The sequence below is a fragment of the Astatotilapia calliptera genome, chromosome 7 (assembly GCF_964374335.1).
Source record: "Astatotilapia calliptera chromosome 7, fAstCal68.1, whole genome shotgun sequence".
NCBI classification, from domain to species: Eukaryota; Metazoa; Chordata; class Actinopteri; order Cichliformes; family Cichlidae; genus Astatotilapia; species Astatotilapia calliptera.
Window position 1 is genome coordinate 15129268 of NC_137428.1, and position 15011 is coordinate 15144278.

General features: G+C 41.0%; 1 protein-coding gene across 2 annotated transcripts in view; it reads right to left on the reverse strand.

Annotated features, from left to right (window-relative positions):
• Positions 1–15011, reverse strand: part of ap3b1a (adaptor related protein complex 3 subunit beta 1a) — a 59870-nt gene that overhangs the window by 20689 nt on the left and 24170 nt on the right. For both annotated transcript variants that reach the window (XM_026173156.2, XM_026173155.2), the window contains exons 16-22: positions 14596–14782; positions 13783–13913; positions 12440–12581; positions 11248–11422; positions 8922–9060; positions 7404–7452; positions 4085–4188 (exon numbers count right to left, since the gene is read on the reverse strand). In XM_026173156.2, coding sequence (XP_026028941.1) covers positions 4085–4188; positions 7404–7452; positions 8922–9060; positions 11248–11422; positions 12440–12581; positions 13783–13913; positions 14596–14782 — 927 coding nt within the window. The remainder of the gene's footprint in view (positions 1–4084; positions 4189–7403; positions 7453–8921; positions 9061–11247; positions 11423–12439; positions 12582–13782; positions 13914–14595; positions 14783–15011) is intronic.

The window sequence follows — 15011 nt, forward strand, 5'->3', positions numbered from 1 at the left end:
ATTGCTGCAGAGAAGACAGAGTGTACTACTGACACGGTTACCTTATTCACTTCTTCAAACAAACTTGTCAGCCATTCAAGCACTCAACTCCTACAAAGCACTGCTGACCCAAATATTGTCTGTGTTTTTTCTTTATTGGACACTACTGGGGGAACACAATTCTTGTATCCTTAGGTTTGTTATGTTAAAAGCAAAAAGCCATTAAAACTTGACATCATATCAAGTTACAGCACATCTGCCTTGCATACTCTCATTTGCTTTATGTCTGTGTTTGTCACACTGTCCCACATGGTATTGTGGGTCACCCACAAATAGTAACCCACTACTACTTATGCATGGCACCGTGCTGTAGGGATTAACTGTGTTGCCTCACAGCAAGAAAGTTCCTGGTTCAAACCCCAGGTGGGGCTTTTCTTTGCCACTGTGGGTACTCCAGCTTTCTCCCAAAGTCCCACTGCCATGCATACTAGGTTAATTGGTAATTCAGCTGTCTGTCTCACATCCATGGCTAAACAGCTATAAGTATATGAAAAATGTGACTTGTAGTCTGAAGCAATTGCAAGTCAATTACAATTGATTTAGATGTTATGCTTTACTGTCATTTTAATTAATATTTTAACATCTGGTTAAGGGAAAGCAGTTGACAGTTAGCTATGTAGGTGTCAGCTGCACATTTATTTGAGAAACACAATAGGAAAAACGTACTGTAGTTCAATTCAGAAAATACACTTATAATCACATATTTTATTAAAGTCCAATTATTTATGGAGGTCAAATCTTCACAAGCATTTTAATGCTATTGTAACCTTAACTTGAGGATGAGAAAACATGATGTATTGTGAGAAATGGACAGTAAAAGGCAGAAAAATAGCCTAGCAATTATGTTAATAACTGTAAAAATAAAGATTTAAGAGCTTACAGCAGTGGCCCCCATTAATTAAATGGCAAAGTGTTTTTGCTAAGACAAGTTTAGGTGTCAACTGTTAATGAAAACACACATATGATCATTAGAGGTTTGAGAGAACACGGTCATAACCTTAATCACGCCAGACCAATGGCGTCAACAAAACCTATATGAAAAAGATAAAATGCTTATATATATAAAAATAGATATAGAAAAATGAATTGCGCCTGAAACAAACTTATTAATAAGCAAGAAGTGGCTAAGGCAGTCGCCATTAAAATACAAACATTTCCCAAACTACCTGCTGGCTACACTGACTGGCTGCTTCCGTGTGGGCATTTATTCCTACTTAAGCCGCAATCTCCGCAGTTTGAGTGGCAGCAGGAGGTTTGGAGGGCAGGAGCTTCTATATTCGTGGCGCTCGAGGTCCTTTTGCTGATTCATAATTAGATGTGAACCCAGAGCGCCCACTACGGGGGAGGTCAGAAGGGTGAGGAGGGAGGCGAGGGAGGAGGAGGGGGCGAGCCGGCGTCCGCCTGATGGACACCAAATGAACAAATTATGATGGCCCCCTCTGGGTGTGATGGGGTCAAATGCCCCGCGCCCCGCCGCTGACAGTTCAATTTCCCCCCAGCGCAGCCCCATTCGCTGACTGCTAATTATGAATGAAAAGTTATCAGCCTCAGCCACCCCGCCGCACACACGGACAGCGGTCGGAAGAGGTTTGGGGGTGAGGTGCGATGGTGGGGAGGATTTAAGAGGCATTTGTGAGAGATCCTAATGTCAAAATGTTATTAGAGAGAGCGGTAGCATGAAGAAGCTGAGGAGAGGAGGAGGAGACAGAGGAGGAGGTGGGTCAAAGACAGTGGCCAGGGTTAATCTAAATGCCTTTGATAACCATGCAGTAATTCTCTAAAAAGGCCCGAGCACTCAGCTGAGACAGACTCGCTGCCTCTGTGGGCAGATTGCTGAGAAATAGAAATGACACTGGGGCCAACGTGTGTGTGTGTGGGTGTGGGAAAGAGCTGTTGTTGAAGAGCATGCATGGGGAGGGGCGTGCGTGAATAAAGGTGAGGTTATTTACCCTTGTCTATGAATCCCGTTGCCCATCATGTATTTATGCATAGAATTGACTCTAAATCAGATGTTGATGTGCAAAAAGTTCCCTGTTCTAATCTGCATTTCTATTCTCTATTACTCCCTGGCCTTCACCTGAGGAGAGATTGGCTAACAAGACTTGTGCTGCATAAATGCTGGCCTGAGAGCAGCTGTCAATCATACTGACTGACAGGCGAGCAGAACTGACGGGCAAACTTAGAATACAGACCAACGCACAGCAGCAGAGGCCATTCACATAAGCTGGGAGTGCGCACACAGACACACACAGTTAAATCTGGGTGTACAAAAAGTTAGAGACAGCCTAAAGTCACTTTTAAAGAGACCAAAGGAAGCTCATTTACACGCCTGTGATGACAACAAAAAGTCAGCGGAGTTTACAGAGCAAAAAGCAAAAAAAAAAACCAAAATGCAACATAAAAACATAGTAACCCACGCTCAGCCCTTCTTTATTATAGCAATCCACTTCAGTCTTCAGTTCCTTGGATGCCAGTAGTTCAGGAAGAGTCGGGGTTCACGTTTATAGTCAACAAATTACATTTATACAGTTATTTTATGCCTCGATTACGGTCACTGTATTCATTGTGTTGCGTGCCAACTGTGGTGCTGTGGTGCCAGAGGGCCCACTGCAGTCTTCTCATGAACAATAGGTTTCACCACTCACATAAAAACCTCTGTATCAGCACTGTATGCAAGACGAAGTCAAAACAGGAAGCATAGCAACTGTTTTTTGTTTTTCAAACACTTCACCTGACTGTCTCCTCTTTTTTTTTTTTTACTGTTGTTCTGCTTCTGTGTAACGTGAGAATCTCTGAGCTCCTGTCGTTGAAATCGCACTAAAGTGCGACAAAAATCGTGCTCACGTCTTTGAGCTGGGACAAAAACTGTGAATGACAAGTTGAAATGACACTAAAGCACAGTGAGCAGTTTTGATGTCACTTTTGGTGAGGGTGACAAAAGTGAGCAAAAGGCAATTGTTAGTTAGTAGAAGAGCTTCTAGTAATGGATTATAGTGGCAAAGAAGTAATGGGGGAAAACACCTAGACTAAAAACTTTAGGTAATTCAGCTTCAGCTTTTTTTGAAGTAGTAAATTACCCTTTGCATGTACAAAGAAGCTATAAAAATCCCCAAAAACAAGTGGAACTAGACACTGAAGTAATAAAATATAACAACAACTAAGCGGTTTAAGGAATTCATTCACTGAAAAAATAAAAATAAAAATAAAAAACGTTAATAGATTATCTGTTATTTATTTCACCAACTAATATCTTTGGGAAAAGCAAGCTATGCCATGCTTACAAGGTTGAAATCAATAAATAGCTTTGTATTAGAACGATAATCATTACTCACAGCCCACAAACAACAAAACTACTCAATTAGATTCTAACCTTCTGATGTGACATTGTCAAAGAGCAGAGTTTCCATACAGCTGTGTCACAAAATAAGACACAGCAACAGCACAAAGAATAGTCTGGACATTTCCCTCCCAGGAGGGAGACAAGATACAAAATACACAGACATGCAGAGTCGCTCATATACTGAGGAGAGAAAGGAGCCGTCACACTGGGAAAGGTCAACCATCAGATATACACAACATGAGGACACAAGGGACACAACATCTGACAGAGAGAGATGGAGGGTGACACAGGAGGAGGAGAGAAATAAGGGAGAGAGCGAGAGCGAGAGAGAGAGCGCGCGAGAGAGCGAGGGGATGGACTCAGAGACGAGAGAGAAATAGAGATCAAGGGTGTGGAAGTGCAAAAGACAGTGACGGTGAGAAAGACAGACTATAAGAGATACAGGAAACAACGAGAGCTGTTGGACCATCCTGACTTGCTATAAATATAACAAGGCAGAAAAGGTCAATAGTTGGCGTCTGGAGCAGAAATGTTCCACAAGGGAGTGAGGCTCATTTCACCATCTCATATGCTGCTCTGCTGTACTGTCAGTGTCAGACAGAAAGGAACGACTGACTCTCAACACACATTGATGGAGGAAATGTCAGCCTGTGTGCATCTAATACACGCATGCACACACGCGCACACACACACACACACACTAACCTGCACAGTGGAGGAGATGTTGGAGAGAGAAAGGCCTTCGAGGTCGGACAGCAGACTTTGAGAGAGCACAGAAGGCTTTGGTGCGTTGGTGGGTGCAGGAGAAACTAAAGAACGCAAAGAAAACAACAACAACAACGTAAAGATTATTAAAGCTACGGTACTACAGCGATGTCGCACACAAAGTTACTTTTTAAAATATAATTACAATATTAATAATAATAATACTTTATGACAAAAGAAAGCAACTGAAGGCTGTTTAACTTTTACTCCAGTGTTATTATTAAGTCACGTCACAACATGTCAGAGCAAACTGACGTATAAAAATATTTCAGCATTGAACGTGAGCAGTCATACTGATATAAATGTCAACAGGGTCATGGGATCTTGTGTCAAAAAGTAATTTAGGAAAACCTGATTCAAACCCCAAAACATGAAGATTATCTGGATGCAGAGTTAGACACACAATTTAACATAAACTACTCCTCACACTGTGATTCTCCTGTTCCACACAAGCTGAACGGCACTTTTTAATATCACATAAAAACTGTGGTGTTTTACTTTGCATTGATTTTGGAAGTTGGAACTGTAAACACTCTAATTCTTTTTGCCACTGAAGAAATGAACAAAAAGTTTAGAGCTCTTTTTCATCATCATCCTACAAATCCCTGTAAGCATTCGTCTTTTATGCCTCCCTTGAGTTCCACAGATACTGAGTTATGTCCAAGACAGAAGTTAATGACATTTTTGCTTTCTATATTTGATAGCTTGCATCAGTCACAGATAAACGTGCAGCAAATGTGTGCACGGACATGTGAGATGAGTTTCAGCAAAGGTTTTCTACAGGATGATTACCTACAAATTGTAAGCCGATACATGAACTGACATCTATATGGTTAAATACAGTCCCACACCATACAGGGAGTGCAGAATTATTAGGCAAATGAGTATTTTGTCCACATCATCCTCTTCATGCATGTTGTCCTACTCCAAGCTGTATAGGCTCGAAAGCCTACTACCAATTAAGCATATTAGGTAATGTGTATCTCTGTAATGAGAAGGGGTGTGGTCTAATGACATCAACACCATATATCAGGTGTGCATAATTATTAGGCAACGTCCTTTCCTTTGGCAAAATGGGTCAAAAGAAGGACTTGACAGGCTCAGAAAAGTCAAAAATAGTGAGATATCTTGCAGAGGGATGCAGCAGTCTCAAAATTGAAAAGCTTCTGAAGCGTGATCATCGAACAATCAAGCGTTTCATTCAAAATAGTCAACAGGGTCGCAAGAAGCGTGTGGAAAAACCAAGGCGCAAAATAACTGCCCATGAACTGAGAAAAGTCAAGCGTGCAGCTGCCAAGATGCCACTTGCCACCAGTTTGGCCATATTTCAGAGCTGCAACATCACTGGAGTGCCCAAAAGCACAAGGTGTGCAATACTCAGAGACATGGCCAAGGTAAGAAAGGCTGAAAGACGACCACCACTGAACAAGACACACAAGCTGAAACGTCAAGACTGGTTTTTCTAAGGTTTTATGGACTGATGAAATGAGAGTGAGTCTTGATGGGCCAGATGGATGGGCCCGTGGCTGGATTGGTAAAGGGCAGAGAGCTCCAGTCCGACTCAGACGCCAGCAAGGTGGAGGTGGAGTACTGGTTTGGGCTGGTATCATCAAAGATGAGCTTGTGGGGCCTTTTCGGGTTGAGGATGGAGTCAAGCTCAACTCCCAGTCCTACTGCCAGTTTCTGGAAGACACCTTCTTCAAGCAGTGGTACAGGAAGAAGTCTGCATCCTTCAAGAAAAACATGATTTTCATGCAGGACAATGCTCCATCACACGCGTCCAAGTACTCCACAGCGTGGCTGGCAAGAAAGGGTATAAAAGAAGAAAAACTAATGACATGGCCTCCTGGTTCACCTGATCTGAACCCCATTGAGAACCTGTGGTCCATCATCAAATGTGAGATTTACAAGGAGGGAAAACAGTACACCTCTCTGAACAGTGTCTGGGAGGCTGTGGTTGCTGCTGCACGCAATGTTGATGGTGAACAGATCAAAACACTGACAGAATCCATGGATGGCAGGCTTTTGAGTGTCCTTGCAAAGAAAGGTGGCTATATTGGTCGCTGATTTGTTTTTGTTTTGTTTTTGAATGTCAGAAATGTATATTTGTGAATGTGGAGATGTTATATTGGTTTCACTGGTAAAAATAAATAATTGAAATGGGTATATATTTGTTTTTTGTTAAGTTGCCTAATAATTATGCACAGTAATAGTCACCTGCACACACAGATATCCCCCTAAAATAGCTAAAACTAAAAACAAACTAAAAACTACTTCCAAAAAGATTCAGCTTTGATATTAATGAGTTTTTTGGGTTCATTGAGAACATGGTTGTTGTTCAATAATAATATTATTCCTCAAAAATACAACTTGCCTAATAATTCTGCACTCCCTGTAGAGAGTATAAAAGATGGAACACATTTTGAAACGTCAATGCTTTGTTAGCTTTTGGAGCCAGAGATGATCTCATTTGGAGGAGAAGCGATTTATCAAATAACTCCAGGAAAATTGGTTAGCAAGCTGTCTCCATAAACTGTGCAGATGCATCAGACATATACACATATCAGCTAATTAGTGCAAAGTAATAGACCAATAAAACACTCGAATTTCATTCAACAGACCTGAAGCTAAAACTTCTTGGGCAGTCTTTACCTCACAGCAATATTAGCAAGACAATCCATTAAGATGCTTCAAAGGCGCAAAATAGAGGGCTGCAGGTCAGTGACTCAGTAGGTGAGATGATAGCGACCAGCTGCAGCTGCCTGTGTCAGGACATCTGGACATAATCCTCCAGATGGACGAGTTATACATAAATTCACCTCACTCAGAGCTGTTATGAGGTGGGAAACTAGCTATACAGTTAAAAAGGCTTTTCCATGCTGCAAAGTTGGGAGTGTCTGAACTAAACTGCAGTTTTTGGCACTCTGGCTTCATTTTTTCAGCTGAGGTTTCCGCCTCTTGGTCCACACGTTGTAAATATTTAAACTCTACTACAAATTCTAACGTGATGTTGTGAATGCCTACACTACAGTTCTCCAATGAACTGCACTTTATTTTTAGCCAAGCGATTAATGCAAGTCCAATATTTTCTCTACCTCTAACTGGTACAATTCAGTTCTCCTCACCAGGACTTGATCATCTATGTCTGCTTGCTACTTTGGGCGGTGGGGAAATAGAATACACATCAGAGGTTTTTTTGTGAAGCCTGCTGCTCTTGTTAATGTGAGTTTATGCAAGCGGAAACTGTAGGAAAACTCACAGTCATCTAGATCCAGTAAAGAGACTTCCTTCTTGGAGTTCACTGCCACCTAAAAAGAAAGCACAACAACATGATGGTTTCAATTTCAATTTCACCAACAGTGTCTCTGAACACATTCATCCCACGTTCACGGGTAACATGTCTGGAATTTTCAGTGACCGGTCACATGTCATTTTGAGTCACAACTGCTACTCACCACCCTCTGCAACTGAGTCAGGCTTGTACGGTGTTGACAATAAAACAGTGCTTAAACGTAAGAGGGCTTTTATCGCTCCTTCTCCATACCCTACTAACCAACCTGGCACCACTCACATCGCATAAAGAGCCATAAAATTCCACTCTGCATAGCCCAAGCTGAGCAGATAGGGAGGGGGGAAAAAAACCAATGTGATATGAGTGAAAACAAACCATAAAGTTAGAGGCCGTATCTTATCAGATTTTCTCTGATTGACGCTCGGTGGTGGTAATAGAGACGGAAACCTTGTTACTAAAGGGTGTTGTGATAGAGCAAGACAGACAGAGAGAGAGGTGTAGAAAGAAAGGTAGAGATGCATAATTCATAAGCCATGCCCAAATGACAAAGTGTATGAAATGAGAATTTCATAGTGCAGAAAAGCAAACGGAGGGCGAGAAATAATGTGATGAGCAAAACAGATAAGAAAAAGATTGTAAGAGCTGAAAGGGGCCAAATGAAAGGCTGGAAGGGAAAAAACAAAAGGTGGTATAGTGGAGCCAAATCATATCCCAAGGTATAAATCCTGATTTAGAAGCTCTTGTGCACCTACAGAACAAAAACTCGCTGCGAGAACTGCACATTAATATTTAGAAGGCTAAGCAGAGCAGGGCCATTATCCTAATATCATACTCTATACTGATTTAGACATTATGCATTGTAAATATAGTACAATATCATACATTTTAATGTGACAAAGGTGTGTTTTCCTGTATTGTTTTATACCATTATCTTCTCTTTAGCACTGCATAATGGATCTTTCTCCCCTTAAATTTCATTTATAATGTGTATTTTTAATAGTCTAAGAAGTTCTACAAAGACACTAATTCAAGGCCATTATTGCAAACGTGTGCAACTACAGCGACCAATAAGCTGAAGTTCAATTCAATTGCATTCAATTTAGAGATATTGCAATGACACAGAGCGATCCCCAGTAATCCTATAATCACGTAATAAAAAGCCAAGGCAAAACAGTGGTGCGTGCCAGTGGATGCGACATGATTTTTGGCATGCGCTACTGTCCAACAGAAGATAAGCGGTGTGGGCAGAATCAGCCTCAACCTGTACAACAAAGCAGTAGTTGAGGGTCATTTGATCCAGGCTGAAACGACAGATCAACGAACTGCAAACAACCCACGACCCCACCATCTTTGGAAAAAGCAAATGCATTTTATTTTTGGTGGAACTGCACTGATGCTGTTGGCAGCCTCTGTTCTCAAAGTTAGAAACTCTCACTCGCAGTTAAATCCAAATAGGCCCACTTCATCCATGCATTATATCGTCACCTTGGGCTTGGCCTTTTCTTCAGTCTTCTTCTTGGGTGCGGGCGAGTCTGACTCAGAGTCTGACTCAGAGTCTGAGGAGCTTTCAGAGGATGAGCTGCTAGCTTGGCCTACAGGTCCATTGCCATTTTCATCAGAGTCACTGAAGAAGAAAACAAAATAAGCTTAGTAGTCAGAGAACACACATTAAAACAGAAAAACCCAACACTCTCCATTATTTCTTAAAAGTAAAATATTTATTTATTCCATAATATAAAACAGTCTGGAAGCCAACAAATAAAACAAACTTGGTGCTATTGTTTTCCTATTTTGCATCCAACTTGAAAGCTTCAGCCCTGATTAGAACAACAAAGATCAATCTGTTTTTGTTTGTGAAGTTAATTCAATGTTGCATTTACTCAAAAAGATTTTTTCCATCTTTCTCCTCTCTCTTTCAGTCTTGCTGTCCCTCTTCAATTTGTCCCGATAATGAGTGTTTACTCCGCCTGCCTGGGATTTTCAGCCGTTAAATTAATGAGGGGAATTGTGACGGTAACTGGCTTTTTAACTTGGGCGATGATGAAAAGCCAGTATTAATTTGGCCTACAGATTTCATTTGCTGCGAACAGGAAAAAGTGATATAAATCACTGTGGGCCTGATTAGGCCCTGCCTGAAATGACTGGGCCATAATGAGGGCATTATGCTGTGTTTGTTGTGGAAGCACTGGGGTGAGCTGCTCTAATTACCGTGTGTATGTGTGTGTGCGCGTGTTTGTGTGTGTTTGAGCACTGGGGTGAGTTGCTCTAATTATACTCTCTAATGGAGAGAACAGGGTCAGCCGCCGGCCTGTCACACAGTGAAATCAGGTACATTCGGTGTGAGTTTGTGTGTCCATGAGCAAATGAAGTAGAGTGCATAAGAAACTAAATTTGCTAGTGTGTAAGAGAGTGTACGTGAGCATACTCAGTAGTAATGACTCAAATCTCATTCACTGGTAACACCGGGCTGTTAAATGACCAATCAAAAGTCATTATCCATTAGCCATGTAAATGTGGGTTACGCTACTGGAGGAAAATTCTCATTGATTAGCTTGTTAATGGAACTCGCGCTAACAATATTCCAGCAGTGCTGCCATCATGTGTGTGTGTGTGTGTGTGTGTGAGAGAGAGAGAGGGAGATGGTGCATATAGAGTGTAACAGGTGTGTATGATGTTTTTTTCCCCTCCATGTGAATCTCCCAGAAGACTTTAACTAGAAACATAAACGATCAGGCAAAGGATTCTGACCACTGACAGGTGACGTGAGTAACACTGATCATCTCTTCATCATAGCACCTGCTAATGGGTGGGACAACACATTAGGGAGTAGGTGGACATTTTGTTATCAAAGTTGATGAAAATAATTGTCAAGCATAAAGATTTCAGAGTTTGACAAGAGCCAAATTGTGATGGCTGGACGACTGGATCAGAGCTTCTCCAAAACTGCAGCTCTCGTCAGGTGTTCCTGGTCTGCAGTGGTCAGTATCTATGAAAACTGATCCAAGTAACAGTGCTAAAAAACACAAACTACAGTCATGGGTGGCCAAGGTCGCTGGCCCGTGTTGTCCGATCCAACAGACGAGGAGCTACTGCAGCTCAAACTGCAGAAAAAGTTCATGCTGGTTTTGACAGAAAGATGTCAAAATACACCGTGCAGTACAGTTGGTTGTGTATGGGGCTGCGTAGCTACAGACCATTATAATGTTTGGTTTTTTCCTTCTAAGAGATCCACTGGATTTAGTTTCCATGCCCCTCGCATATCTTAGAAGTAGATGAGACAAAGACTCTGGCACAAAGACCATGGCTTCGAGCTGGACGACTGCTAGGCTTTACTCCGGTATCCATATACATGCCAGTTTGAATACAGCTATACCTTTTTTTAAGTTGAGATTTTACAACATTTTCTGATTGTCACATTTTGTTTTGAATGTCCTTTTTTTTTAAATATGATTGAGCAAATTTTGCATCCTCTATCCACACTATAGGTGCTAATGTAAATCCTGACATATCAAGTCTGAGGGGTTTAGTGGAGGAAAGCTACAACTGAGCATTAAGAACTGTAACTGTGAGTGGGCTGTGATGAATAATATAAACTGCTGAATCTTTCAACAGATGGAGTTTGCTCGGATGCAGCAGAATCGTGGGCACATTTGTTGCTGACTACGTGTTTCTGGCAAACACACACCTGCTTAATTAGCAAAGCCAGAAAGAGAAGAAGAGAAAGACGCAGGTAACATCTGGACACGCCGCCTTTGCAGGGAAGAAAAATTATGCTTTCAGATTGTGACAGACAGCAGGGATTTCAGTGTACCTGTCACCAGCAGGCTTGCTTTTCTTCTGCGGTGCTTTCTTGGTCTTTTTCTTCTTCTTTTGATCTGATTCAGACTCACTGGAGCTCTTTTCAGATCCACTGGAGCTTTTTCCAGAATCACTGGAGGTCTTCTCTGAATCCTCACTGCTTTCCTCCTCGCTCTCACTGCCCGATTCTGTACAGACACATGGACACTGTACATATTAAACCCAAAACAAATCAGACTTTATTCTTTGCTGAAATTTCCTTTCATATTACTTATGATCTTAATTTCTTCAGCAACAGCCACTAAATGTACTGACAGTCAATTAGCACCTTATAGTATGCATTTATAGCTTTTTTTTTTTTTTTGGAGGGGGGGGGGGGGGGGGGGGCACACTTTCCACCTGTATATCAAATACAAACGATTTTTGTCATTTTATTTATCAATTACCAGCCTCACTGTTTGCTGCTGACTCTGATCTGTGCTGCAGCTACTACTTATTTCTGAAGGCCCCTCTTTAAGTTTTAGTTGGTTGTTTTGCAACTGCACGTGATGAATGAGGGATGGATCTAAAACTTCACTGGCTAACAGCTTGTCAATCATCAGGACTCTGAAATGACTGCTGCTCAACACTAATATATTCCAAACCAAAAGCACAACAACATCAAATGTTGTTCAGCTCAAATTTGTAAATTCTCAAAATGATCAGTTAGCCAGACCTGGATAAACATCAGAAAAATAGACGGAAGGATAAAATTAGAGACACATTTCTGAAATCAAACACTTTTGAAAACACATCAAAATGAAAAACACATTAACAAATCTGTATAGTTTAATGTTATTATGCTTAGTAAAATGTTGTGTGTTCTATTTTGCTTGTGTCTACAACACTGCTGATCCTGCATCTCAGATTTGATTTGATAAATGGTAAAAAAAATAAAAATAAAAATGGATGCATGGATCGAGAACCATACACACAGGAAGTTTTAACGCAGTGAAAATTTTGCTGTGCTTTACACCTCCAGCTTCTAAACAAGATACCAAACTTTGATATGCTTTGCCCCGTGCAGGATAGTCGGATCATGGCCTCAAATAATGAGTGTGTCACTAAATCAACCAGTCATGCTAATGTTGGTTATGCTAATAACCAACAACATTAACTTAGCCTCATAAAAGGGGAAACTTTAAATCGGACAGATAGAAACAAACCTTCGCTGCTGCTGCTGCTGTCTTCACTTCCACTGCCGCTGCTGTCGGATCCTTCCTCCTCTTTCTCATCTTCATCATCTGAGTAGAACTTGTCAGATTTAGGCTGTTTGGTCTTCCCAACTATTGGTGCCGACTCTCTCAGCTAAACGGACACAGCAGAGGGAAGATGGACCGGTTAAACTACAGAATCCAACTCAACTCAGATTCTAACTCATGCAATTTAAGCATGAGTTAGAATCTATAAAAATCTGATTCCTAACACGTAACAGAGGCATGTTCACATTTTGCACGTTGTGTAGCTGCTGGTCACTCCACACAGGCTTCCTAAATGTACTCAATTAAGCAAAACCAGCAGTGGCTTTTTCAATTAAAGGAGTTTTTAGCAGTATGTCGTCACCACCAAATCCCCAAATATGTTTCTGCTAAAGCTCAGACTTAAGTTTGTTGACACCACCGCTTTATTGCTGCTTATTGTTGCATCAGGAGACACACAAAGTAACAGTGATAAACCTGAGAGAAAATGCTAAAGCAATAATGTCCCTCACAAAATAAAAACTAAACTAAACACAAGAATAATTCTATAAAGGTTGTAAATGATCATGCTTAAAATATAAATAAATCTTTTCTACGTTTTCTTTTCTATATTTTCTGTGTTGCTCAGTCATTGGTTGACTGATAAAATGTGGGAAAAATGAGAAAAATGCACCACTTCATAAATCCTCACAGAATAATCTAAGGTGCTGCACAAAGGCCAAGTATGCAGCAAATGAGAACTACTTTGAAGTGTAATTTGAAAACAAGAATAAAGATTTGCAGCTGGAAATTAGGAAAACTTGTCACCTTTAAAAACAGTCAGTTTGGAGTTCCCCTCCAGTCAGCCAAGTAATAGTTGGAGGTAAAACCAATGATCTTCTCATTTTTTCCTGACAAATGCTTCATAATGTTAACAGAGAGCCTATGACTTCTAGAATCAGGACTGAGATGTGGTGCATTCTCTTTCCTCCCCTAAGGGCATGAGTTTCCTCACATTTGAGCTAGTTTTGAATGTCTGATTTGGCTCACGTTTTTCTTTACACATCTTGAATACTGCAAATATGATGAGGAGTGTGTAAAAGGCAAAAAAGCAACACATCTGAACTTGTCATGTAACATATACACACACTCAGTGTGTTGTGTTTTTGCAGAAAATGTGTATTCAAAAAACCCACTGTGAAAAACACAACAACAAAAAGTGACCGCATTAAATATAAGTGAGTCCAAAAAAACATTTTTAATGCGTAAAATAGTCTCCTGAATTTTACACATCTGGTGTGTAAAGACGTTTAGGAAGGTGGATTTCTTACTGGTTCAACAATCTCCACGTTTCTCACAGACTGGTCGGGAGCAACAGCAGGCCAGTCTGGGAGCTCCTGGTACCCAGTGGCTTTAAGGTTAAGACTGTGGGAGAGAGTGCCAAGCTGGTAACGGTCTCGATCTGAAAGTATCAAGAAGAAAAATTATGGGGAAAAAATAAAAAAGTTTTAAAAAAAAAAGTTTAATAAGTGGTGGAGAAATGGGATGGGGCAGCAATGACCTCACTGTGTTCTAAATGAAGGAAACAGCTTATAGTGGCATCTTCTCCACCAAGCACCGTCACCTCTCTGTCTATGATAACACGTGATCACACTCCCTGCTCTGCCTTCCCAAATGGCGGCACAAGAAGACAATCAGTGCGTGTGCTCTGGGAGGTGTGATTTGCCAACCACAAAAAAGGACTACTTCTGAATATTAAGAATGACAGAGGCCGTTAACACATTCATAAACATCCAGTAAGTGCAAACTGAGCTGGAATGTTAATGTTGTAGAAGGCAGCTTTTCTCTGGTGTCAAGCGGGGGAGAGAAAGAAAAGACAGCTAAATGAGAAAGCCGGAAAAAAGGTTAGCATGAGCTCAATAATTTACCCATCTCATTAGTGTGAGGTAAAGGTTTCTGACCTAACTGCCCTTCAGAGAGACACACACACACAGCAGAATAATAAAACCTCAGCCTGAATCAACTTTGCATACTGCAGGAAATAGAGCCACTAGGTTTGAAATAGATGAGCAGCTAATATGTATTCAGTGATGCGGGAGAGGAATGAAATTTAATCTGAAAATGGAAAAGGTATTTAAAAGTACCTTTGAAGGCAGACTCGAGCCCTGGAGCCGGTTTGGGGGCCAGTAAGATGCGTCGAGCGTACTTGCTGAGCGCACCGCTCTTCTCGTTGGGCACTATCAGCTGCCGTATGAATCGTGTTCGGTCTCTGATGTCGTAGTTCTGGTCGTATTTGCCGAGGTTCAGGATGTACTGGGTCAGCAGCTTGGTCTGGGGACAAAAGTGTGGGTGTTTCAATGCTTTATGTACTTAACCAGCAGGTCCCCACGAGATTAGAAACTTGAAAGGAGACCAACCCAAGACAGACCATTAGGTTGTGAATATTTGAAAAAGTCAAGCACAACAAAAAATGTCAAGGAAACAATTCAAGTATTTAAGAGGAAGATGAAACCAGTTAAAAATAAATAAATAAAATAATTAAAAATATATCATTAGAGGT